The sequence below is a fragment of the Geotrypetes seraphini genome, chromosome 2 (genome assembly GCF_902459505.1).
Source record: "Geotrypetes seraphini chromosome 2, aGeoSer1.1, whole genome shotgun sequence".
In the NCBI taxonomy this organism is placed as follows: Eukaryota; Metazoa; Chordata; class Amphibia; order Gymnophiona; family Dermophiidae; genus Geotrypetes; species Geotrypetes seraphini.
This window is the reverse complement of record NC_047085.1, coordinates 196,639,804-196,666,363: the sequence shown is the minus strand read 5'-3', so window position 1 is coordinate 196,666,363 and position 26,560 is coordinate 196,639,804. Positions and strand designations below refer to the sequence as shown.

The 26,560-nt window shown below is 42.4% G+C and overlaps 1 protein-coding gene across 2 annotated transcripts in view; it reads right to left on the bottom strand.

Annotated features, from left to right (window-relative positions):
* RANBP9 (RAN binding protein 9) overlaps positions 1 to 26,560 on the bottom strand; it is a 153,569-nt gene that overhangs the window by 50,794 nt on the left and 76,215 nt on the right. For both annotated transcript variants that reach the window (XM_033934627.1, XM_033934628.1), the window contains exons 4-6: positions 23,720 to 23,887; positions 10,034 to 10,056; positions 619 to 803 (exon numbers count right to left, since the gene is read on the bottom strand). In XM_033934627.1, coding sequence (XP_033790518.1) covers positions 619 to 803; positions 10,034 to 10,056; positions 23,720 to 23,887 — 376 coding nt within the window. The remainder of the gene's footprint in view (positions 1 to 618; positions 804 to 10,033; positions 10,057 to 23,719; positions 23,888 to 26,560) is intronic.

Sequence of the window (26,560 nt, the reverse complement as noted above, 5' to 3'; positions counted from 1 at the left end):
CATAAAAATGCCACTTTACATTTCAGGTTTCCATTGCAGGAGAGCCCAAGTGTTTTTCTTTCTGCTTGCAACTAGGGTACCTTCCTTTTACACAGTTAGTGTTTTAGCTTCCTTTCCCACTTTCTTTTCTTCTTTAATAGCCCCTACCCCAAGCAACTTCTAATTACATCAATAGCCAAGGACAAACTTCTTTCAATACTGGAGCTTTTTACCACTAGAAGGGTCACTATGGCAATTACCCTCCTTGTCTCCCCAGGGTTTGAGGGCTGAAAGATCCAGCCCCATATCTTCCATTAAAGAATGCTACAGCAGAGGAAAGCAATTTGCCTCCCTTCAAATGGTTTTAAAACTTGTTGGTAAAACTACATTGCTAAATCCTAAACTCAGAACACAAACTGTTTAATGCAGGTAATTCTCACTGAATGATCTGAAGGAATAATCTGAAATGAGTGTGTTACAATGATCTAGCTGTGAAAGCATTGCTCACTGCACGATACTAATATGGTGACTTATTTGTATAACTTGTAAAACCATATTCTTTCAACTTATACAATCAGTGATTCTACTTACTTGTTTGTGTTTCTTACATTTTAGAGACATCTTCTGCAATCTACTTACTTTTGTATCATGGTCTGCCACTCGCCTTCTTTGTCCCCTAAAGGAAATCGGTCGATCTGAGCTTGTGTTTTGGTTCTCCACTCTCGCATATAGTCTTCTATATCAAACACAAATGGATGTTGCCCAAAATTGGCATCCACCACTTCTCCTGGGGTCTGGAGTCCCACTGTGGGATACAGGTTTGGCTGCAAGACATTGGTTAGAAGTGACTGATTTCCTTCAGTGCAGCAATGAACTTCAAGACAAGAATTGAGTAGTTTTTAAAATTTATTTTATTAAATTAGTCTTGCCAAAGACCAAAGTACATTGGGGGGTGGGGGGAATAATTATATCATTTTATGCTGCATGTAAAAGGACTTTATAAAAATTATACAACAGTATACATGTATGAATGCAAAACATGTCTTTTGATGCCACATACATATAGGTGTATTCAAGAGAGGAGTGCAACGGAGTCACAAAGTAGGTACTTTCTTTGTACGAGCATGGCCATCCAAATTGTACATTAGAACCTAAGTTGGTGTATATTGTTGCAGCTTCAGTCTAGCCTTTACTCCTAGTATTTTATGAGGACACACAAGTACCTTTTCAAAATAGACTAAAAACATGCACCCTTTTACCATCTTAGACACCTGTTATAAAATTAGCCCCATAATATACTTCAAAAGATAAGCAAAAAAGTATACCATGTTAGATAATTTTGGATCTATTCGTTGATTTATTCTCTGAAATAACCAATGAAATAAAATATATTAAAGGACAGGCTTCCACTATCTGCACCGATCCAGGATGGTGAAAGAACTGAATGGGAGCGATGGTGCCAGCTCAGAGGCAGAAAGAAGGAGGGTAGGTTGGGGGATAGAAAGGGGTGTTTCTGGCCCTGGAGATAGAAGAAAGATGGATGCTAGTTCCGATGATTGGGGGGGGGGGAGGGATGAGACAAAATGAAGCTTCTAAATTGGGAGAGATGCTATGCTGCTAGCCCTGTGAGTGGGAAGAATGTTGCTGGCCCTGGGGGGGCAAAGAGGAGTGCTGCTAGAGAAAGGAGAGAAAGAGAGAGAGAAAAAGAGAGAGAGAGAAAGAGGAGAGGAGAGAGAGAGAAAGGGGGGCAAAGGGGAGTGCTGCTAGAGAAAGGAGAGAACGAGAGAGAGAGAGAGAGAAAGAAAGCACGAGAGAGAGAAAGAGAGAAAGAGGAGAGAGAGAGAGAAAGGGGGGCAAAGAGGAGTGCTGCTAGAAAAAGAGAGAGAGAGAGAGAGAAAGCGAGAGAAAGAAAGCACGAGAGAGAGAGAGAAAGGAGAGAGAGAGAGAGGAGAGGAGAGAGAGAAAGGGGAGGGGCAAAGAGGAGTGCTGCTAGAGAAAGAGAGAGAGAGAGAAAGCGCAAGAGAGAGACACACTGAATTTAGGTGCAATGGAAAAGGAGAGAGAGACTGGATTGAGGAGCAATGAAAAGGAAAGAGAGACTGATCAAGGTAAGAGAAGGGGAGCAGGAATAGAGCAGGAAAGATATTAGCCCTTGGGTGGAGAGGTCAGAAGGGAAGCGAGAGGGAAAAAGGGGCACAGAAACGATTCTGGGCATGGAGGGAGCAAAAGGACAATATTTACTGATCACAGAGGGAGAGATAGCAACTGAGGGCAGATTCTGAAGATGGGGAGAAAATGAACAAGGTCACAGAGGGGATATGCTGGACAGGATAGATAGGGACACAGAAGAAAGATGGTGGGCATTAAGAAAGAAGATATGTCAAATGGACAAGAGACCCTGCAATGACAGGAACCTTCTCCCCCAAAGAAAAGCTGAAAAATGCTCAAAGGCTGAAAAAAGAATTCATTAAAGAGAATGTCAGCTTTTAGAAATGCTCATTTCTGATGCCTTGTAATTTAACTTTCTATTTCTCTAGTATTGCTGTAAATGAGTCTGATTTCTTGAGATTTCCAGCAAACAATCTGCTCCCAAGATAATGAGAGAATGAAAAAGGTTCTTAAGTAGTATCTTTCCCTTGAAAGAGAGATAAAGAAAGGGGAAAAAGGAACCTCCACTAATATAATTAAATTGACTTAGTATAGAAGGGTTAAAATGAAGAGCACCAAAGCACACACAGTGACTATGTGCCAAGTGTGAAAGAAATGTAATGGATCTGTGAGAAAAAACAAATGGAGACAGGTCTACAAAAAAAATCCTAAAAAGGATGTGGAGGCCCTTCTCCACCCCTACAGCCACTCCCAAACCTCCAGGTTTCTGAACAATAAGAAAGAAGATGGAGAAAATGGTAGTGAATGGTTGTAGGGAAGACAACCGTGAGGAAAAAGAAACACACTCTCTGAAAAGCACTGTATGGTTAAATGCATTTATTAGAACAAAGTGCAAAAACACAAACAATTGCAAAGTACAACAATTTTCTTAATACAATGGCACAACCTAGAAACCCCCTGCCCATTCCCCCTCCCCCCTCCAGCCCACCCCTACCAACACAACCCAAAAGAGGCACAAAACACAATTGAGCAGAAAAAGGGTCACGTATTCAAGAGACGGCTTCTCGCAAGTGGTGTAAGGTCCCTCCAAAAGTGCTCCCAAATCAGACAAAAGTGCTCGCCCGCGCCAAAAATCAATATCCACAAATCTTCTGCTTTCCAAGGAGGCTTATATAATCATTGCCAATCTCTACTGGCTGTATGTCTGTGGCTCACTTGACAGACAACTGGACAGGATTGTCTTCTTGTCCAGCAGTATGACTCAGGCAACAAATGCTGACATACCTTTAGGTTTGTCTTCTTGCCCAACAGCATGACTCGGGCAACAAACGCTGACATACCTTTAGGTTTAGGTGAAACTATCATATAAAATCCAAACAACACTCGTGGTGTAGGAGTCCACCGCCTGCTCCACAAGGCAGATGTAAAGAGTTGAAAAGCACTGTATAAACAATGATGGTACAATGGAAGGCAGGATTGATGAAAAAATTCACACAGATCAGATATAAGCAATGGAGTAAGTGATAAGGTGCAAGCCTCATTAATCTTCACTATTGGTCTCATAGAACTATATGGAAAGAACAGGACAAGAAACACCAGCAAAAGTAACCGATTGTGAAAACTTAAATCGGCTGATAAAGATGCATGCAGCTGTATTAGTGTTATTTTGAAAACATATGTGTAGAGAATGTATTCCTGAAATGATGGAAAATACGAAATTGAGACAAGAGGGAAACAAACCATCATACAGATTCAACACCTTGATGAAGCTCCCAGGAATGGAAAATTGTGCAGTGTAGACCAGGTATAAATATTGCTGGGAATCAAAAAGCTGTAGATGAAAAAACCATTACGAACAGCTCAAAGATATGAGAGAAATTAAGAAAGTAATCTAGAGGGACTTCCAGAGGGAGTAATTTATTTATTTTAAAAATTTCTATACTGTTTAAAACTAAACAGTTTACATGAATTAAATACAGAAATTAAAAAAGAACACAATAAAACAATCCTAAAAACATATCTGCAAAATAGCAGCAAAAGCTTGAATAAAAAAATCATGAATAATTCTTCAGCTAAACCAAAGGCCACATTGAAGGTATGGTAGAAATAAAAGCAGTGGGTGAAAAAAGCCCAGAAAAATAAGAAGCTAACAGATCTACAGCTTAAGAATAGTACAAAGGCACTGAGCCAAGAGATGAGAAATGCCATAGAAGTAGTCTGAGATCAAAGGAAGAGTTACTTCTATTGTTGTGGCTGCCCAGAAACAGACAGTGTAGGAGAAGATGCGTCTATGAGCAACAGATGTGTCTCATAGAAGATTTCTTAAAACAAGACTTAGACTTTTTCTTATTTAAAGTATTCCAAGTCTGTTCATGCTGAGTTAGCTTTTGTTCTGCCATCTTCATGGACTCGCCAAACAGCTCCTTTCCCAAACATGGAACATAGGCCAGCCTATTTTGGAGATTGATATCAATATCCGAGTCTGAGCGTCTCATGGCTACTGACATAGCAGATGCTCTAGAGCACAGTTCTTCAACCGCCGGTCCGCGGACCGGTGGCGGTCCGCAGAAAATTTCTGCCAGTCCGCACAGGACCGGCGAGATCAAGTCGGCAGTTAAATTTCCTGCCGACTGCGGTTCCTGTTGATTAATGTTCCTCCCAGCCTCAGGCGATCAAGATAGGCTGCCAACGTCGGGGCCTTCCCTCTCTGAGTCTCGCCTGTTCGGAAACAGGAAGTTGAAACAAAATAGGCGGGACTTAGAGAGTGAAGGTCCCGACGTCGGCAGCGTGTCTTGATCGCCCCCCCCTGCCGAGTTGCTGAAGAGGGCCGCGGGGAAGTTGCGATTAGACCGGAGAGAGCTGCAGATTCAGGTGCAGGTGGAGGGAGATGGTCAGCGTGTGCGAACAAGATCCTGGGGAGCCTTCACAGTGGCTGTCTCCCCTCCCACCAGCTCTCCAATTTGCCAGGGAAGTAATTTACCGGCAACTTCCTGCAGGCAAGTACCGAGAGCTGCTGGAAGGGGAGGAAGCCACTGTAGGAGGCTGGGAAGGTCTGGAAAAGGGAGAGCTGTTACTGGACTTGAAGGGAGTTAGGAGAGATGCTGCTGGGAGGGGAGGAGGGAAAGGTATGGGAAGAGAGTTAATGTTGGATAGAGGGAGGAGGTAAGGGGGAAGGAGAGATGCTGCTGGGAGGGGAGGAGGGAAAGGGATGGGAAGAGTGTTACTGTTGGATAGATGGAGGAGGGAAGGGAGAAGAAGGAGAGATGCTGCTGGGAGGGGAGGAGGGAAAGGAATGGGAAGAGAGTTACTGTTGGATAGATGGAGGAGGGAAGGGAGAAGAAGGAGAGATGCTGCTGGGAGGGGAGGAGGGAAAGGGATGGGAAGAGAGTTAATGTTGGATAGAGGGAGGAGGGAAGGGAGAAGAAGGAGAGATGCTGCTGGGAGGGAGGAGGGAAAGGAATGGGAAGAGAGTTAATGTTGGATAGAGGGAGGAGGGAAGGGAGAAAGAAAAAAGGAAGGAAACAGCTGGCAGGGAGATTACAGGAGGGGAAGGGGGTCAGGGTGGAATGGAGAGATCAGATGAGAGAAAGGGGAGAGAGAGGAATGAGAAAGTAGAGAGACATTGATGCTGGAAAGGGGGTCAGCAGAGAAATGAGAGAGGGATAAAGATGCTAGATCTGGTGTAGGAGAGATAAAAATGAAGAAGGCAGTGAAGCTGGAATGAATGATGTAAAAAGGAGAGAGGAGGATGGACAAGGAAGAGGGGCATAGAAAGAAGTCAGATACATATGGAAGGGAGAGAGGGCAGACATTGGATGGAATGGGCAGATGCTGGAAGGAAAAGAGTGAAAAGAAGATGAAAGCAGAAACCAACAAAAGGTAGAAAAAAATAATTTTATTTCTATTTTGTCATTAGAATATATCAGATTTGAATTATATATCCTGCTAGAGACATAACTGGGGACTGCAGTATTCTGTAGCATGATATTTCTATGTAGCATTCTATAATAACTTGGCTTGTTCAGTTTTCTTGATAGTAGAGGGGATATATGTGAAGGGGAGGGGAGACAGGGGTTTTGTTGGTCCGTGCTCTGTATATTTGTATTTATAAAATCACAATTGTTCAGAATATTGTTTCTTTTTATACTTTAATAAAATACGTTCAATATAAAATCATAATTGCGGCTTGTGCAGATGGGATCAGATGGTTTGCAGGGACCGAGCTCGCGGAGATGGGGCGTAAACAGGGTTTTAAAATTTTAGTCCTAGTAGTTTGCCGGTCCACAAAATAATTCTTTTATTTCTGCCGGTCCACGGGTGTAAAAAGGTTGAAGAACACTGCTCTAGAGGACATTTGAAAAGCATCAGAGAGTGAACATAGAAGATGTGTCGTAGTTTGAGAACGAGTATGTATAGTAGATTGGTATTCCAAAAGGTGTTCTGAGGGAAAATGCTTGAGTACCTGATTGTAAAAACCGCTTAGATAACCTTGATAGGCGGTATATAAAATCCTAATAAACTTGAAACTTGAATATATTGTTGAAAATCAGATAACCAACGTACATGTTGCTGAAGGTACAGAGACAAGTAGAAAGAATAATTGAGGATACTACTCAACAGCATAGAGTTTACGTAAAGGTGATGGCCAAATCTGTCCATAGTATGGCCCTCACAACTTGGAGGCAAAGAAGCATGGACTATGGTATCAAAATATTTCTTCAGAGTTGATTCCACTAATAGAGAATGACGTGGAAGTTGATAACTGTCAAAACTTGGAGTAGGAAAGATTTTATACATCAATGTATGATTTAAAGCTTGCTTGTGTTTCTGAATTTATTGAATTTGTGCTCTATCCCTATTATAACAGGGATGATTAACTATTTTGTTTAGACATGTCTATGTTATATGTGATAATTGGAGGGAAACAAGATTTAATGTATGCGGTATATAAATTTTTAAATTAATTAATTAAATCCAGGTTAGCAGGAGCAGATTTGACAGACAAAGGTGTCTCCTAATTTTTAAAGAGAGTTTGTTTAAACTCGTCATGTAATGGCAAGTTGAAAACTTCTCAAGTAGACTCAGTAAAATTGAGTATATGTGAAAACTCTGTAGTTGAAGAAAAATTAGCCTTCACTAGAAGAGAAGTCCTGGCCTAGCTAATTAATGTATGAGGCAAAGGCAAAATCTTCAGGCAAAGACCGCCTACTGGGAAAAAAAAAAGTCTCAAAAGACTCAGGTTCTGAAAAAGAAAATCATAGTCCGAATCAGATCTTGAATCAGAAAATACTTCTGGAAAAACAAAAATGTCTATGAGAAGGCCTGCAACACTTCCGGTACTGATCTGATGATGATAGTGAAGGATAGTGAAGAGGATGGAGGAGAAGCAGTATGTTGTCATTTCAAAAAAGGAGGTGGACATGATGAAGAATCCTGATGCTGAGGTCTAGAACGCCGCACTGAAAAAGAGGACTTTTGTGAAGTAGGAGATCGATGCTTCAGGAGAGAAAAGGAAGAACTGTGAGGAGAGCTAGTACGACGTCCCTTTGTAGGAGATCCTATAGTAGAAGCCTGATGCTTTGATGGATCAGTCACAGAAGTACTATAAGGCTCCAAAGAAGTGTGATCAAGTTGAGCCAGTACTGAGGGAGTCGACTGGAGAAAAGGTATGAAGTGTGCCAAACACATTGGCAATCTCCCAGTGGAAAAACTCAAACTTCCCTCGAAAAGATTGCAACAGTACAGATGATGCACCAGCCAATGCAGCAGGCTGCCTCGATCTGGGTGACTTGGAAGAGAACGCACCCTGCTTGAGAGAGACAGCTTGGAGGTCTGCAGATCAATGACATCGTCTTGTGGCCTGCATTGAGAGACTCAATGCTGTCGAGGCCTGCGACGTAAGCTGAACAGCAGGCACCAGTACTGTAGGAATACTATTGGCTCCACAGGTTGCCTAAGTGAGGGCGACTTCGACGAGGAAGCACACCTAGATGGAGAGAAAACCTGCAAGTCCATGGATCAATGGCGTCGCTGAGAGGTCTGCATCGAGAAGCTCTATGCTGAAGACCAGTAACGCTTGCTGGGAAGATGAGGTGGTAGCTGGCTTTCCCGATGTTGGAAGAGGTCCCAATGTCGATGGTCTCATCGGCACCATCTCTGAAGATGGCTGGATGTCCACAGGAGAGCCAAACAGGCAATGGCAACTGACAATGTCAGAAAAAAATAAGACTTCTTCGCTCTGCAGAAACTAAGAATTGTGGGGCACAAGCGAATGTCAGGCATATGCGCGGTGCAGGTAGTCACGAAACTCTAAAAATTTAAAGTGATAGCTCACTTTTCAGACTATCTGTACCAGGCTCTGTGGATGACATCACCCATATGTGAGAATATGCTGCCTGCTTGTCCTAGGATAATGTCCCTCCAGAAAGCTCTGGAAAGGAGTAGCAAACACATTGGCTCAAGAACAGTGTCCAAACACAGGGGACCTTAAAAAAATGTAAACTTTAATAACCCAAAGGCAGAAGTATCAGAGTCCACAAGAAAAAGAGGCACAGGCACTGAAATTAGCTAGCTAAACAGCAGGGAGACCTCTCACCTGCAGAGCTTGAAAACACAAGGTTCAAAATGGCCACAGGTACAAGTGACTGAGCTACAAGACTGTGCTGTGTAGGAACCCAATGGCCCTGCCACCACCAATGTCAAATCTGAAGGATCTGACCCCGAGGGACATCCCAAACCATGCCCTGCTGCTGCTTTTCACATCCTAGTGAGAGCAGCATTTTATAGTCCCAGCCAAGATAAAGGAAAAGACACTAAAAAGGTGTACTCACCAATGTAAAGGACTGACAGACCTGAAGTAGTTTGCAGTGGCACCCTCCAAACTGTGGCCACAAGCATTTAGGAGATGCTAAAAAGTGTCCTTTTCTTGTGGGGAGGAAGATTGGAGCAGCAGCATGAAGGGAAGATGGGGTGGGGGAAGAATCTGGTATCACCAGCTGTACCCCCTGAAGTAGGGGCCACTTAACACCACCAGCTTCACTGAACTGAGAAACTCAGAACAGAAGCAAAGTAGCCAAAAAGACCAGGAGCTTGTGAGAGACCATCCATCCAGCAGCTGGGAGATAGAGAATACCGACTTACTAGGAAGATTACCATCATATGTCAGAGCTCAGCTTTTATATTTTCTATCTCCGCCTGCTGGTGGATGGTCATTACACATTCGTCTCTGAGTCCATCGCTGATGATAAGGAAGTTTGGTTTTCAGGATAACCAACATATGCATGCTAACTTGATTCCTACACCAAGGTGGCAATTTTGTAAAGCTAAGTCTGTTTAATTAGGTACATTTTCATGTGTTTACTTTATAAAACACTGGTGTTAAGTGTGAAAGAATGTGCATACATGTAGGTACTTACACCAGTTCCAGGGCATGTGTAAATGATGTTGTGTACTTTCTGCACATAGGTGTGAATTTGCCCATGTTCCACACAAATTCCACCCTTGTATACACCCACAGTATATGGTAAACTTACATGTTTACTTTCACACTGGCCATTTAAAAAAAAGTAAATGAGAAATACCAACATGTATGTGCATTCTTTGTGCCTAAATTAGGCAGCTCCTTATAAAATTATCCCCTAATACGCCAATGTCTCGTGAACACTTTTTTGATATCCTGCCAACCACACTGGTCTGTAGCCCTCAAAAGACAGATTTGCAGTATGTTAAGCACTCTTAAGTGAAAGTGAAGAAGTGATTTCTAACAGGTTACAGATTTGTACATCTCACCAGTACTACAAAAAACGGTTAGAGAGTTGTGGAAAGGCACAATATAATTAATCACAAGGCGCCTTAGAATGTTTTCAAGGAATTCACACAGAAAAACCTTTCCGCTCAAGAGAAAGCGACTCCCCCTCCCAAAAAAAAAAAAATTTTCAAAACTTACCGGTAGGTCTGTGAAAGCAATGCCTGCAAAGAGATAAATACATATTATATTAGCACCTAAAGTATAACTTTTAACAACAAAATTTTCTCTAAGAAAAACCTGCAGTTATTTAAGTACATTTTTTCTAAGCAGCTTTTCCTTTTTAAAGCAAACTTTGAAAATGAGATCAAAACCAGAGAGCCACAACACACCCAGCACTATATAAAATGAGAAAGGACCTGTAACAACATCTTCCTTCTCCTCTGAGAGGTAAGTACTTAGAGAAACCGAAAAAGCAATGGTGTCTGTTAAGTGACAGCAAAGTCTTGTACACTTGACTATGAAACCGTACTGCAGAATCACGTGACACACCAGAAGCAGAAATACTTCATATACAAATATACCAGTAAATGAACCTCCTCATATTGATTATTGCATCCTGCCAGTGAAATGTCTTGTGATTTTGCAGTGTAACTTATGAATAATATATTTACTGGTACCAAAGCAGAAGTAGGGTATTTTAGGCACACTGTTTACAAACACACTCCTCCTAACTTGCTAAAATTAGCAATGCATACAGGTTATTAAGTAGATGGATTATAAGGCCAGAATTTCCTTAACCTAAGCTTACAGAGATGTACTCATGTCCAATTTATCTGCAATCTTTTCTGAGGACTTTCTCAAGACTCTTCTTACAGTATTACTCAGTTTCCTTTTTTTACGAGTGCAATAACTGAGAATTTGTCAACAACTGGCATGTTAACTTTGGCAAGTAAGCTGTGCCAAATGGAGCATAGCACAGAACAAACTTGACATGGTTGCATCCGTTTTACCAAGAGGAGGGATGAAAATTAATTGAAGGCCTTGATCTATGCAAGATTTCCCTAAAAGCAGTGTTTGAGTGGACAGGGATCCACAATTGCTAAAGTAGCCTTTATGATATGGGGAAAACAACATTCTCAAATTTATTCCACCAGAGGCCAATTCCCATTTAGGGGATAGCTTACAAATATAATTTTTATGGGCGGTCCTTGTCTAGTTCATATAAACTAAAATCAAGTTACTTCCTTGTAGCAGATGTTTTTTATGGACAACAGAATATTAAGTCCTCATCAATGAGTAACAGAGGCCATATGGGGAAAAAGTTCTCTCTAGCTACAAAAATTCTTGAAGACATGGAAATGCCCTCCTGTACATGTGGGCAAGTTTCCATCTTAGGCTGGACCTCTCCAGTCCAACAGCTACAGTAATAGGAAGTGGGTGACCTGCTATCCATGAACAGTACCTGCTGTAAGTAACTTGCTATTTTCTAAGGATAAAGCAGGACTGCAAGCCCTCACAGATAAGGGTCCCTAGCAAAAAGAGTGCCTGTAACAAAAAGGAGGAGAAAAAAAATATATTAAAGGAACAGCCAATGGGCAGACACTATCACACATTTGGTGGCAAGGAGCCTTTTTATTTTGAAGGCAGCCTGTAAATGAATGAAATGGGCCCTGAGAGCACAGAGTTGAATTCTAAAACAAAAAGATTCTGGGTGATAAGACTTGTCAAACCTACTTTCACTTTGGAACTCCCTTTTCAAACAAAAATAAGATGTGAATGTATAGGCTGATGATCATGTCACAGGTCTGCAAATCTTCATGGGCATATTACCAACAAAGCCACAACTCAGATTATGAGCTTTGATATGGCCTACTAGGATCAGACCTATGTGGACATAAGCAAAAAAGATGTAGTCCATTAAGCTAATCAAATAGCATATTCCTGACAGCAGCTGTTCCAGGTTTATTGGGGATCAAAAGAAAAGGCTGGGTGGAATTTCTAAGGGCTTCAGTCTACTTCAAGTAGAAGGCTAAGCCTCATTTACAATCCAAAGTGTATAAGACATGTTCACTGTCATGGATATGTGGCCTAAGAAAAACATTGGAAGGGCAATTGACTGATAAGATGAAATTCCAACATCACTTCAGGAAGGATCTTTGGATGTGTGCATAACCTACCTATTACTGAAAAACAGAGTTACTTGAGAGTCAACAGTCACTTGAGAATCATGCTTAACTGTAAACTGAAGTGACTTGCTACTAAATTTTATGACCTTCCAAGGTCAGGTACTTTATGTAACAAGAGTCTAGTAGTTCAAGGGAAGATGTCATTAGCTGTGTTAGACACAGTGGATTGCCTGAATCAAGGCTTTGACTGAAGCTTGGCATAAAGTTCAAGTTCAATTTATTTAATATACCTCAAATATAAAACTAGAAGGTAAATCTAAGCGGTTTACAATTTAAAAATTAATCAAATTAAATAGGGTAAGAACAGAAAGAAGACAAAACGTAAAGGAAAACAATTGAGAACATGAGGAAAGAGGGAATCATGGGGATTACAATAAAGTTTCAAGTTTATTCATAGCTTGATATACTGACCATCATGTGTATCTGGGCGGTTTACAATATCATAAATTAAAAAGTTTAATATGAATAGATAAAATAAAATAATATGGGGTATACCTAAAACTATGACAATTGAGACTGATTAGAAACAAAAGGATTTTTGGGGAAAGGGATGAACAATGTGGTAAAGAAGGGAATAAATAATTTAAATCTGCCCACACAGGGAAAAAAAAAAAAAAAAGTAGCCATCAGGAGGAAATATGTTAAGAGCTAAAGGCCAAAGAGAAGAAGTATGCCTTTAATTGTGCCTTGAAGGTTGCAAATGATTTCTCTGAACGAAGGTAAAAAGGCAAAGAATTCCAGAGTAGGAGCCATAACACAGAATGAAGAATTCCTATGGAAATCCAAAAAAGTTATCTAAATGAGGAAATGACTAATGACTGCTGTTGTGAGGAGCACAAGGTTCTTTGAGGCAAATATGGGACCAGAAGACCACTTGAGAGAATCTGGTGGAAAAGGATATTATATTTAAAGGGGATGCGATACGACATTGGAAGCATGTGTTCTGATCACAGAAAGCTACAACTAGAAGCTGTACAGAGCATGGTTTCCATTCCACATGATAGTGATAAGTGCCAAATGCACTAAAATTCATTCTATTGGAGTTGGGTTTGAAACTTTACTTAGAGAAATGCAGAAGGCATTCAAGAAGTTTTTGTGTGGAACAAAACATCAGAGGTCCAAAGTCTTTCCATCATACCAGAAAGCAAACGTCCTTTAATTAAAACAGTCTGAAACACCTCTCTCCCAAGGGAGTCCAAAGTTCTATCATTACTTCCTGGGGCATCAAAAAGTGCGATTTGGAACGCTTGGCTTTCTTGGAGAATAGATTTGATCGCTACTGAAAGGTATGGAAGCTGCTGCTTTTTCTATCTGAGAGCCCACTTGATGTACAGAGAGGGGTTATCCCACATTTGAAGCTGTACATTCTTCAAGATTTTGTCAGCAGGTACTGTCACAGACTCATTGGTTCAGGGAGGGATATCAAGGAATTGGAGGATATCCAATGTTTCTGCCCTAGGTTCCTACTATGTCTCTAACTTAAATGGAATGGTGTGTGTTAATTCCTGCTAAAAAAAAATAAAAAATAGCAGAGAAGCCTTCTGTGTTAGACGATCTTCCTAGGGAAGGTCTAGGACAATTCAGCGCAGACAGTTCAGAACAGCTAGCTCAGCATAGCTGTTTCAGCCTGCCCGGTTCAGCATGGCCATTTAACAACAGCAGCTTCATCACGGCCGTTGTAAAGGCAAGCACTTTGCTGAAGCTGCAAGGTTTGAAAGAGAGAGGGGTGGAATAGCCCCCCCTCACCCCATTGGTGCTTCTTTCCTTCCCCTTCACCCACCCAAGGTCACCTTCTCCTGCCTCCGCATTATCTGTTGACTTCAAGATTTGAAAGGGGGGGGGGGGCATCATCACAAATCAATCAGGTGCATTGTTAGGTTTCCCTTTATATTGGAACAGAAAGTTGTCCAGAGGGAAGATTTCTGGGGTAAATGGTGGACTTTGATAGGGCATTGTAATATTAATAGATGAAACAGGCCATGCTAAAACAGCTTTGATGTACTGTCCTGTGCTGAAAGGACTGCACTGAACTGTGAACAGTGCAGTTTAGGAGGTGAAGAACTTTTGTGCATGAAAGAGGAGCGGGACTTGGGTGTGATAGTATGTGATGACCTTAAAGTGGCCAAACAGGTTGAAAAGATGACAGTGAAAGCTAGAAAGATGCCTGGTGGCATAGGGAGAAGAATGGCCATTAGGGAAAAGGAGGTATTGATGCCACTATATAAGACTCTGGTGAGACCTCATTTAGAATATTGTGTACAATTTTGGAGACTGCACCTTCAAAAAGATATACAGATATACACTAGATGGAGTTGGTACAGAGGAACACTACTAAAATGGTCAGTGATTTACATTATAAGGTGTACAGGGACAGACTTAAAGATCTCAATATGTATACTTTGGAGGAAAGACAAGAGAGGGGAGATATGACAGATGTTGAAATACCTACGTGGCATAAATACTCATAAGGCAAGTCTCTTCAATTGAAAAGAAAATGCAGAGAGGGTATGGGAAGAAGTTAAGACGTGATAGGCTCAGGAGTAATCTAAGGAAATATTTTTTACAGAAAGAGTGATAAGATGCATGAAATAGTCTCCCAGTAAGAGGTGGTGGAGACAAAGACTATGTCTGAATTCAAGAAAGTGTGCGACTAGCATGTGGGATCTCTTAGGGAGAGAAGATAGCGGATGCTGCAGATGGGCAGACTGGTTAGGTCATTTGGCTATCTGCTGTCATGCTTCTATATTTCTATGTAACTCTGAGGATGTTTGAGAAAACTTAATATTGAGCAAATGTTTTCACTTTTGTCAAAGGAGGGATAATTTCCTCAATCATTCTGAAAAGTTAGCTCCTATGTGTGTGTGTGTGTGCTGGGGGGTGGAGGCAGAGAAAAAGAACTATGAGGTAGGCTAAATTTAAAATTTTTTAAGAATTTTTTTTTGGCAAGGGATGGGGGGGAGGAGTGAAGATTGAGAAAAGCTTTTTTTTTGGGGGGGGGGGAGGGGGGAAGAGGACAGATTTGGAGGTTGCTGTTGTGGATGAGAATGTGAACCAAGACTGTTGCTTGGGTGGCAGGGTAGATGAGAGTGGTTGTCTTTATTGGGTGTGTATGGAACTAGCAGTGCAGAGGGGTTAAAACTGCAGCTGCTTTGAGCAGATGGGCAATGGAAATAAGCTAAGGTTGTAGCTTTTGGGGGGATGTGTGTAGACCCACAACGACTATGAACCTCACTGATTAGGGTTCAATTACAATGTGGCATATAAGCCATCAGTTCTACTTGTATGTAGCTTGTATTATTGTCTGTCTTCAAAAGAAATAAAGACTAGAAAACAGCATATGTTTCGTTTTTTACTTATCATTTAATGCAGTGTCTCTAGCATGCCCCAAAGGGACCCGTTTCGCCCATAAAGGCTTTTTCAAGGGTTATTTTCTCAGCGTCCTCACAATTCTGGGGCTAGGACTATTCTGCACCATTGCCAGGTTGTAGGTGGATGGACCAAAGGGAAAGCAGTTGCCTCTTATCTGCTTCCTCCCTGCTGCTATGTTAAACAACTGGCTGTATATCATCTTGACTGGAATTTTTATTCATTTATGCACAAATTGGGCTCCTAGTTCCCTACCTTAAGTCACTTAAGTTATTTTAAAACTCATGATTAACTCCTGGGAAAATGAGTGGGATTATGTGCTTAATTGATCCTACTATCTAGGAAGAACATCCGTTACAGGTAAGCAACTCTGCTTTCCCCACTGATAAGTAGGGTTCATTCTGTCAAACAAGGCTACCCCCAAGCTCAGGCTGCTCCAGTTTTTCAGGTAAATGTTTCACTGTTGAAGAGTAACCTACTGACATGATACGCAAGTTGGATTAATCAAAAAGTCAGATTGCCGAATACTACTTAACCGAATACGCAGTCTCTGACTGAAGACTAGGCCTTGCAGTAGTGTGATGTGAAGGTATGACTAAGGACCAAGTAACTGTCTTGCAGATGCTCTCTAATGAAATAGATTTAAGAGCATTATAACAGCAGCAGTGGCTCTAATTTGAGAAGGCTTTGCCTATGCTGGTTAGAGGAATACTAGAATCAAATACAGAATACTAACCAATTAGTTAGTGTGTGCTTCCACTGCAGTACCAAGTCTGTTGGGGTCAAAGCAGACAAAGGTTATGCATACTGCCTAATAGATTCTATACTATCAAGACAGTAAGCAAGAGCCTGATTATAGTCCAGGGTCTTTTGACATTTGTCTCTGAGATGTAAGATAGAAAATGGATAAAATTTTGCTCAAAGTAAAAGCATGTACTGCAGTTATGTTTCATAGAAATTTAGGGAGCACTTTTAGAGCTACCTTGTGATGAAACTGGGTAGAAGGCTCATAGCTGACCAAGGCTTAAAGTTCATCAATTCTTTGAGCTGTAACGATTGCCATTAGGAAAAGTATTTTCTATGTTACGTTTTTCAGTATAAGAATATCATAGGCTCAAATAGAAGACTTCATAAGAGATAAGAGGACAACATTCATATCCCATGGAACTTGAGGTTTCTGGACTAGTGGTTTCAAATGAAAACAGCCTCATGAATTTAGATATACTGGAAAGATGGACCTTCAACTATTTGACTTATTTATTTTAAAATGTTAAGTATACAGTCATTCACAATGGCATCATAACAAGATTACAAAGCCAGAGAAAATGTAACAGATGTTTAATTAAAATGTCCCCAACAAACAAAACCATGACAGACTAGAGCAGTGTTTCTCAACTTTTCAGGATATCCTATCTACAATAAATATACATATATTTGATTTGCATACACTGCCTCCATTATATGCAATTTTTTTCATGCATATTCATTGTGGATATCCTGAAAACCTGACTGGCAAGGGGGGTACTCCAAGACCCAAGCTGAGAAACACTGGGCTAGATGCCATCTGTGGTTCAATCTAGAATTAATGATACAGATGTTAGAGTATGGTGTTTGGAGAACACAGAAGTCCCACATATTAGCAAAATACTTTGATTTGAAAACATATGGGTGTTTGGAGGACACAGAAGTCCCACATATTAGCAAAATACTTCGATTTGAAAACATATGGGTGTTTGGAGGACACAGAAGTCCCACATATTAGCAAAATACTTCGATTTGAAAACATATGGGTGTCTTGGGAAGATTTTCAAACTGTCACTAAAATATCCTGAATTGGGTTTGTAGCCCCCAGAAGGCAACTATGTGCACTGCTCAAATTCCATGTTGCTAGAACCAGAGACCTGAAATTGGAAAATAAGAGAGCATCTTGGCTTTATATTAAGGTTGGAAAAATTTTCAGCCTGCACTAAATGAGAACTGAAAGTCTTTAAAAAGAGATTACAAGTTCTGGTGAGACCCAGTGATATGAGAATAATTATACTGTGCCTCCACTGGAATTTGTGCAAGGTTTTGACTATCATAGAAGTGGATAGTCAGAGCATCCCTCAAAACAGATGCACTGGTAATGGTCATATGGAAAGTGACTGAGTGAGTGAATATTCTAAAGGAGCAAAATATCATTCTTACCTAGATGAAAGAGATAGCATAGTCTCTTAGCTTCTGATAAGACATGCTGTTGAATCATGTGAATCAGTACAATTTAACACAACTGGAGCCAAGCCACTTGTTACAGAAGTACAAGGGGAGATGGACTTTTTATCTAACCAAACTATTCTATATTTTATTTCTATTGGATTTCTGGAATATATTTTTCTTTGGAAGATTAAGGTCCTACCTCGGTAATCTTCTTTCTGTTAGAAGACATAGGATTCTGTACTGAAGCTGTTGTCCTCCTTTAGTCATGAACTTTGCAGAAGGATCTCACTCGTATCTTTCAACGTCTCCCCTTCACTAGTGGAGAATAGCTCCCTTTTCAGTTAGAAACATAGAAAGATGACGGCAGTTAAGGGCCATAGCCCATCAAGTCTGCCCACACCATTTACCCACCCTCCTAAGTCTACTGACCCCCTAAAGTATAATTGTAATTATACTGTCACTCTACTGACCCGCTCATTCAAGTCCTAGTGACCCTATCCCTTGGCATGTCCTCGTAGGGATCCCACATAGGTATCCCATTTGTTCTTAAAGTCTGGGATGCTGCGTGCCTCGACCACCTGCACTGGAAGCTTGTTCCAATGCTCAATCACTCTCTCCGTGAAGAAGTACTTCCTGGCATCTCCATGAAACTTCCCTCCCCTGAGTTTGAGCGGATGTCCTCTTGTGGTCGAGGGTCCCTTGAGAAGAAAGATATCATCTTCCACCTCGACCCGTCCCGTGATGTACTTAAATGTCTCAATCATGTCTCCCCTCTCCCTACGCTCTTCGAGAGTGTAGAGCTGCAATTTGCTCAGTCTTTCTTCGTACGGGAGACCCTTTAGCCCCGAGACCATCCTGGTGGCCATCCGCTGAACCGATTCAATTCTGAGCACATCCTTACGGTAATGTGGCCTCCAGAATTGCACACAGTATTCCAGATGAGGTCTCACCATGGCTCTGTACAATGGCATCATGACTTCAGGTTTCCTGTTGACGAAGCTTCTCTTGATACAACCTATCATCTGCCGTGCTTTAGATGAAGCCTTCTCCACTTGAGTGGCTGCTTTCATGTCAGCACTGATGATTACTCCTAAGTCTCGTTCTGCCGTAGTCCTGGTTAAAGTTTCTCCATTCAGGGTGTAAGTTCTGCAAGGATTTCCGTTACCGAGATGCATGACCTTACATTTCTTGGCGTTGAAGCCCAGCTGCCAGATCAAGGACCAACTTTCTAAAGTATGCAGGTCTTGCTCCATAGCATCCTGTAGATTACAGCCGTTTACTATATTGCATAGTTTGGCGTCATCAGCGAATAAGGTAACCTTGCCTTGAAGCCCTTGAGTCAGATCCCCAATGAATATGTTGAAGAGGAGTGGGCCCAGGACTGAACCCTGTGGCACTCCGCTAGTCACCTCCGACATTTTAGAGAGGGTACCGTTAACCACCACCCTCTGAAGTCTGCCACTAAGCCAATCTTTAACCCATGCAGTTAGAGTCTCTCCTAATCCCATCGATTTCATCTTGTTCAGCAGCCTGCTGTGTGGGACGCTGTCAAACGCTTTGCTGAAGTCCAGGTACACGACGTCCAAGGACTCTCCTGAGTCCAGTCTTCTTGTTACCCAGTCAAAGAAGCTGATTAGATTGGACTGGCATGACCTACCCTTGGTGAATCCAAGTTGGCTGGGATCCCGGAGATTTCCCTCGTTCAGGATCGTATCTAATTTATACTTAATTAGTGTTTCCATGAGTTTACACACTATTGAGGTGAGGCTTACCGGTCTATAGTTCGCAGCCTCAGCCTTGCAACCCTTTTTATGTAGAGGAACGACGTTGGCTGTTTTCCAGTCCAACGGAACTTTCCCCGTACTTAGTGAGAGATTGAAGAGCACTGCCAACGGTTCCGCCAGAACGTCTCTCAATTCTCTGAGCACTCTTGGGTGTAAATTGTCTGGTCCCATGGCCTTGTTTACCTTTAGCCTTGCCAGTTCGTTGTAGACATCCCCAGGTGTGAACTCAAAATTCTGAAATGGGTCATCCACGTCTTGTTTTATCATCAACTGTGGTCCGTGTCCCGGTGCTTCGCAGGTGAAGACTGAGCAGAAATATTCATTTAGTAGTTCTGCTTTTTCTGAATCCGCCACCACGTAGTTTCCATCCGGTTGTCTAAGGCGTACTATACTGTCTGTGTTCCTTTTCCTATCACTGATATACCTAAAGAAGGATTTGTCCCCTTTTTTAATGTTTTTTGCCAGAGTTTCTTCCACTCGAAGTTTGGCCTCCCTAACTGCTGTTTTGACCGCTGCAGATATGGTCTTATATTCTACTTTAGTTTCTCTTCTCTGCGTACGTTTGTAGTACCAAAGCAAATCAAACTCCACTGAAACAGAAGAAAAGAGAAGGAGGGGCACACTACATTTCCCGGAGACAAACTACATTTCTGTTCTGTAACTCATGACAAAAGAATAATTAACATGTACTCGAATATAGGACTATCCAGGAACCAACCTGTTAAGTGCAACTAGTACTATTGCATATTGCAAAAAAAAAAAACAACAAAAAAAAAACCAACCACCCCCAAAGTTTACAAAGAATAGAGTTATTTATACTCATGTAGCTGGGTTGTTTGTTTTTTTTTCAAATGACAGGAAAAGACGTCCTGTGAGGGATACCAACAATATCTGAGACAGTAAACGGGTGAATCATTAAATCTACACAGGGCAGGCCATACAGAATCCTATGTCTTCTAACAAAAGAAGATTACCAAGGTAAGAACCTAATCTTCCATTCTTTTGCAAAGACATAGGATTCTGTATTGAAGCTGACATACCAAAGCAGTGCTTGACGTTTAGGGAGGGACAGATGAGCTTGCCTGCAGCACTGAGGACTCAAATGCAGCATCTTTTTGAGCAACCACATCCACTTTGAAGAACCTTGAAAAAGGTATGGAGAATAGATAAAGTAACTGCTCTACAGATTTCATCGGGTGGAACAGCCTGGGACTCCATCCAGGAAGCGGCAACACTTCTAGTCGAATGTGCTGCGATAGAGATAGGGGGCTGTTTTCTGTCAGCAATATTATGAAGAAGAAATTGTCATGTGAATCCATCTGGCAATCAAAGCCTTGGAGGCTGGCCTGCCTCATCTTGATTGGCTGGTCAGCACAAAAAGATGGTCAGAGAGATGGGAAACATTGGCCCTCTCTCCAGGTAGTGAAGTAGGACTCTTCACACATTCAGCCTCTACAAAACCCTGTCCTGTTTAGCTGAACCCGTAGGATGAAAAGCAGCCAAACAAATCTCTTGATTGCGTGAAAAGCTGAGACCACCTTCAGTACTATCGGTACTCCCAGGAGTTTTAAGGTGGGTTGAATGGGGTATGAGATTGAGTTTATTACTAGGTTTGTTATGGTTGGGGTTTTGCTATTTTTGAGGAAGATGAAGTTTGTTTTGTAAGGATTTAGTTTTAGTTTGTGTTCTTTCATCCATGTTGCTATTGTTTCAAGTGTTCTGTGTATTGTGTCTGCCATGGAGGGTGCAGGTTGATCGAAAGGAAGAATAATGGTGATGTCGTCTGCATAGCTATAGGAGGTTAGGCCTAGTTTGTCTAGGCAGGAGCTGAGGGAGGCAATAGTTGAATAGTGTGGGAGATAGCGGAGATCCTTAGGGTACGCTGCAGGGGTTGGACCATGGTTCAGATTTTTCTTTGTTTTGGTTTAACTCTGTAGGTTCTGGATTGTAGGAATCTTTTCACCATGATAGTACCTTGCCAGTGATTCCTATTGAGTCTAGTGTTTGTAGAAGGATGTCATGGTCTACCAGGTCAAAAGCTGCAGAAAGATCTAGTTGAATAATCAGCATTTTTTTGCCTGTGCTGAGGTGTTATCTAGCCGTGTTCATGAGTTGGTTCTGAAGCCAGATTGTGTAAGGTGGAGTAAGTTGTGGTGTTCTAGGTATAAGGTTAGGTCTTTAGCTACCAGGCCTTCCATTAGCTTTACATAAAGTGGTATTGAGGCTATGGGTCTGTAATTGGAGTGTTGATCTGTTGCCCCTTTGGGGTCTTTTAGGATCGGAGTGATGATGATTTCACTGAGGTCTTGAGGGAAGAGACTGTCTATGAGTAAAATTTGTATCCATTGCAAAAGGAGGGTGTGAAATGGTGTACTGGAGGTTTTCAATAGGTATGGGGGGCAGTGGTTGAGGTCACAGGCCACGTGGCTGTATTTACTGTATAGTTTATTAAGGTCAGACCATTGTATAGGTCCTACTTCTCACCTATACAATGGTCCAACCTTAACAAACTACACAATAAATACAGCCATACTTGCCCTAGACACTTTTAGCCTCAATTGCTTGACTGTTGGAATATGTAGGTCAGCACGATCCACAGAATGCAACTTTTGAAGCAGAACAGATGTCCTACAGCTCCAATGGATTACACTGAAACCTGATATGACAGGCCCATGCCACAAAGGATGTAGCTGTTGCCATTTTAATATGCAAAGCTAGCACTTCAAACTGTCTAAGAACTATGTCCACCTAGCAATGCTGTGCATCCTTCAGAATCACCCATCCCTCACTAGGAAAGGAGTTACGCTTGGTCACTTGAGCTACGAAGAATCCACTTTTGGCTGCAAAAACAGCTGCTGGAAGACCGGAGTCATAGGCTAGACATAACTGCTGCCTTTAGGGAGCCATCTGGGATTCCCATTGGTCAGTGACTAACAAGGTGATGTCTGGATGTGCCAGAAAAAAGGTAGTCTGTGCATTTGTACTGCTTATAGTGGAACACTCACAGAGTGCATCTGAAATGACATGTGAAACAGTTGCAGACTTGAAAAGCCAGTGCACTGAGTGCACCCTGCCCAATAGCAGCCAGAGCCTCCTGACTTCCAGCTCCAGACAGGGACCCTAAGTCATCCACGGACTCAGCAGATCCCTGAGATAATAAAGCATGGAAAGGTACTTCCAGTCCTCCTAGTCCTGCTTTGAGTGGTCACACTCTTAGAGCTGGCTTGTTCTGAGGTGGGGAAGCCAGCTTGTGATGGAATGCTCCCTGATCCAGTGCTGCGCGCTTGCAGGCCATGCAGCACTCCCCGGGCCCATCAAATAGGCTCTCCACAATAGACTTACAAAGTCTGAAAACCCCTGAACAGATGGCCTCAAAGACCCCTGACTGGGGTAGCTGGACCTCTGCTGCCTCCACGTGCTTGCATTTTGCACCCTTGCTGCATGCAGCTTCTGAGTGGGATCTCTTCCTTGTTGGACACCGAACCCCAAAACTCCATGCAGCATGTTGGGGGGAGATAAGTCACAGCTGGCTCCCTTATACCCAAAGGGTTGTTACACAGAGGTCCCACAGCCTGCGCTCAAACCTCTGATAAATCAGCAGGCGAGCAAACTCCCAGGGGCACAGTCCCCCAAGTTCTGAATGGATCTCAAAGCAGGCTGGCTCCACAGGTACTCTGAGATTGGCCTGCAAGCAGCAGCCCACACTCGTTGGTCTGCGTCTTTTCTCCGACAAAGCCCAAGAAGGGGACCTGCAGGTAGCAAAGCCACATAGGAAAAAGAACCAACAGACAAAAATACCCAAAAATAATAAAATGAAGCAGAGCAGATCAGCACACATCTTCCCAGTTAGCTTTCTGAAGGAAAAACTGAAGAGGGAGCTATTCTCCACTGGTGAAGGGGAGGAGCTGAAATATATGAGCAACATCCTTCTGCAACGTTCATGATTAAAGGAGAACAGAATTGGTTGTTGTAGTGTATATGTGGATATATGAACAAATACTGTTTTAATTCATTCAGACTATAAAATAACAAAGTAACATTTTGGAAGGTGTAAACTTTCTACTGCTGCTTTAACTGTATAATTTCATGATTCACTGAATCTCAAGCATTCTAGCTATCTTTAACATATCTTCAGGTACCCCATTCTACTTCCCAACTACACCGCCGCTTTCATATATTTTGATATTTATGAAAATAAGATAGCAATAAATCTGCATATCCTCATTCCTTAAAATAAACCCCCAAAGCATTTGACCAGCTATAAAACAAATCCGATAAGCAAATTGTTTTCTACTTGATGACAACAGAAAAGGTAAAAAAATGTGTCTTCCAGTGCCCTCCTCACTCTGTACCTAAACTATGGCCATTCTTGGTATAGAAGCAGGTATTGTTGATGAGATTCACACAGCAGCCAATGACATCACCAGTTGTAAAAGTTGGGCCATAAGGTTGTCCTGTGCCCGAGGAACAAAATGAGTGTCCATCGTCTCCATGGTAACCATAGGAATGCTTGTCCCAACCTTAAGAGTACACACAAAAAAAGAAACATTCAAGATTTACATTTAATAGCTCTATCTTCAACATATTGTGTCTTGACTGTACAACAAAGTTACTTACCTGGATGTTTACCTGTAGCAGGTGTTCTCCAAGGACAAAAGGATGACTATTTTTCTATTGGGCACCATCTATTAGAGGCCAGCACAGGAATACTCAACAGCTTCTTTTTCAAAAGCTATTGGCAGCGACTCACCACATATGCATGTGCCTTCCTATCTGATATCACTGCACTTAGAATACAACTCCAAGGGAAAGTGGGCAGGTAGGAAAAATATTCTTCACACTATTCTTGAAGAACTTCTACAGGTAAATAACTTTGCTTTCTCAGAGGGCAAGAAGGATGTAATCTTCTACTGGGAATCCCCAGCTGCCAAGCTATCTTGAAATTAAAGGAATCTAATTTAGGCCTGCAACATACAATCTCTCAATATCCAAGCTGCAGAGGCTAGGGACTTGATATCAGGACATAGAAGGGCCCCTTGTTCTGAGCGATAAGGGTCAGAAAGCATTCCAGTTTCCATGAATCTTAAGAGGCTAGTCCCAGAAAGAGTGGGAACCAGATCTGTCATGGTCAGTAAGGCATGATCTAATCTAATCTAATGCTTGGCTTTATATACCAAGACTTCAATTGAGGAAAGCTCATCTCGGTTTACAATAGTTAGTTTAGGCAATAAGAACTATAGAGAAGGAGATATCAAAGAGAATTACCGTATTTTCACGCAGATAACGTGCACACGGGTATAGCGTGCAGAAACCACGATTTTATGTACAAAAACTTTTGTATACCGCGCTCACGGGTATACCGCGCATGCAGCCTGACTGTCCTTTCGCCCGCCCCGACTCTCCTCTGGCCACCCCGACTCTCCTTTCGCCCTCCCCGACTCTCCGTGCGCTGTCCCAACTATCCGTTCACCCTCCCTGACTTTCCGTGCACTGCCCCGCCTTTCCGTGCGCTGTCCCGATTCTCCGTTCACCCTCCCTGACTTTCCGTGCACTGCCCCGACTCTCCGTGCGCTGTCCTGACTCTCCGTTCACCCTCCCTGACTTTCCGTGCACTGCCCCGCCTCTCCGTGCGCTGTCCCGACTCTCCGTTCACCCGCCCCCAGGTGGGACCTAAGGCTCCAGGGCCTATTCTGATTGGCCCACGCGCCTTAGGCCCCACCAGTAGGCGGAGCTTTGGGACGGATGGGCCAATCCTGCCTCATTCCGTCGTTGGCTGCCTGCCGGACAGGCGGGTTTGGCTCCCGTCTGTCCGGCAAACTACCAAAGGTACGGAGAAGGGGGGTGGGGGTGTCGTGGGGGTCGGCCAGGGGGGGCGCGGGTCGGCTGGGGGGGCGGTCGGAGGTTCTTGGGGGGAGCTGATATCTACTGACTCTGGCACATCTCTTTAATCACTGAAGTGAGTGCATTTACCCTATGATGTAGAAAGAATGAGCTTGCCTGAGTTGTCTAGCAAGGCTCCAATTAACTACAATTCCTGGGATGGGTATAGGTTGGCATTTATGATGAACCCTAGTAGCTCAAGCATCCGAATGGTTCTGAACATTGATTCTCTTGTGCCTTTCTCTGAGGTGCCCTTGACCAGCCAGTTGTCCAAATGGGAAATCAGGTGTACCCTCAGTCTGCATAGAGATTGCTGTGACTACTGTTAGGCATTTGATGAATACCCTGGGTGCTGACACCAAGGTCAAATAGCACTACATAGTACTATTAGTGGTTAGTGGTGTTTCCCTACTCAGAATTTTTCAGACACATCTTATGATGGGATGTATTTTAATGTGTATATGTGCATTATTTAAGTTCATAGCTAATTCCCCTTTTTAATCATGGGAATGAGGATGCCTAAAGAAGCCATCCTGAACTTTTGTCTGGCCAGATACTTGTTCAGGGTCCTCAGATCTAGGATGGGATGAAATTCTTCATTCTGTGTGATCAGAAAGTACTTGGCATAGAAGCCTTGCACTATCTCCCTCTTCTAGGGGAATGGGTTAGATCACAATGGCCTATGTCCAATTTGGAAGGGAAGGGGTCTTTCCAATTGTAGATTGTAACCCATTTTCAATATTTTCAGAAACTGCTGGTCTGAGTTTATAAGGGATCTGTCTCCTTGAATGGAAAATAATTTAGTTTCCTTGAATGGAAAATAGTTTAGCCTCTCTACTGGTAAATCATCTAGGATGTTTATGGGGGATTGATGCTATACTCTCAGAGTAGGTCAAAAAGTTGTCCCTGGTTTTGACTGGAGACCTAACTGTGACTTTTGGACCCTCTTATCTCGAGCAAGAGCAAAATTCCTGAGTTATATGGGAGGAGCGAGAAAGAGAGATTTATGCCTGTAGAGTAGTAGGACCGCCATTGTCTTCTGCTAAAATACTTTCTAGATGAAGAGAATGAGTTGGGAGTGGGCCTAGGAAATGACTTTAGTGTCAGAGTGTTTATTAATAAGGGCAGCTGTCTCTTGTACCTTGTCACCAAAAAAAGATGATTTCCATGGCAAGAAATGTGTACCAGCTTCTCTTGCATCAGTGGCTTGAAGTCTGATGCTTGTAGTCAGGCAAGTCTGCCGATCCCAATCCTTACTGTGGAAGGGCCTGAACACTTTATCAAGAATATCATAGGCTGCCCTGAATTTCCCA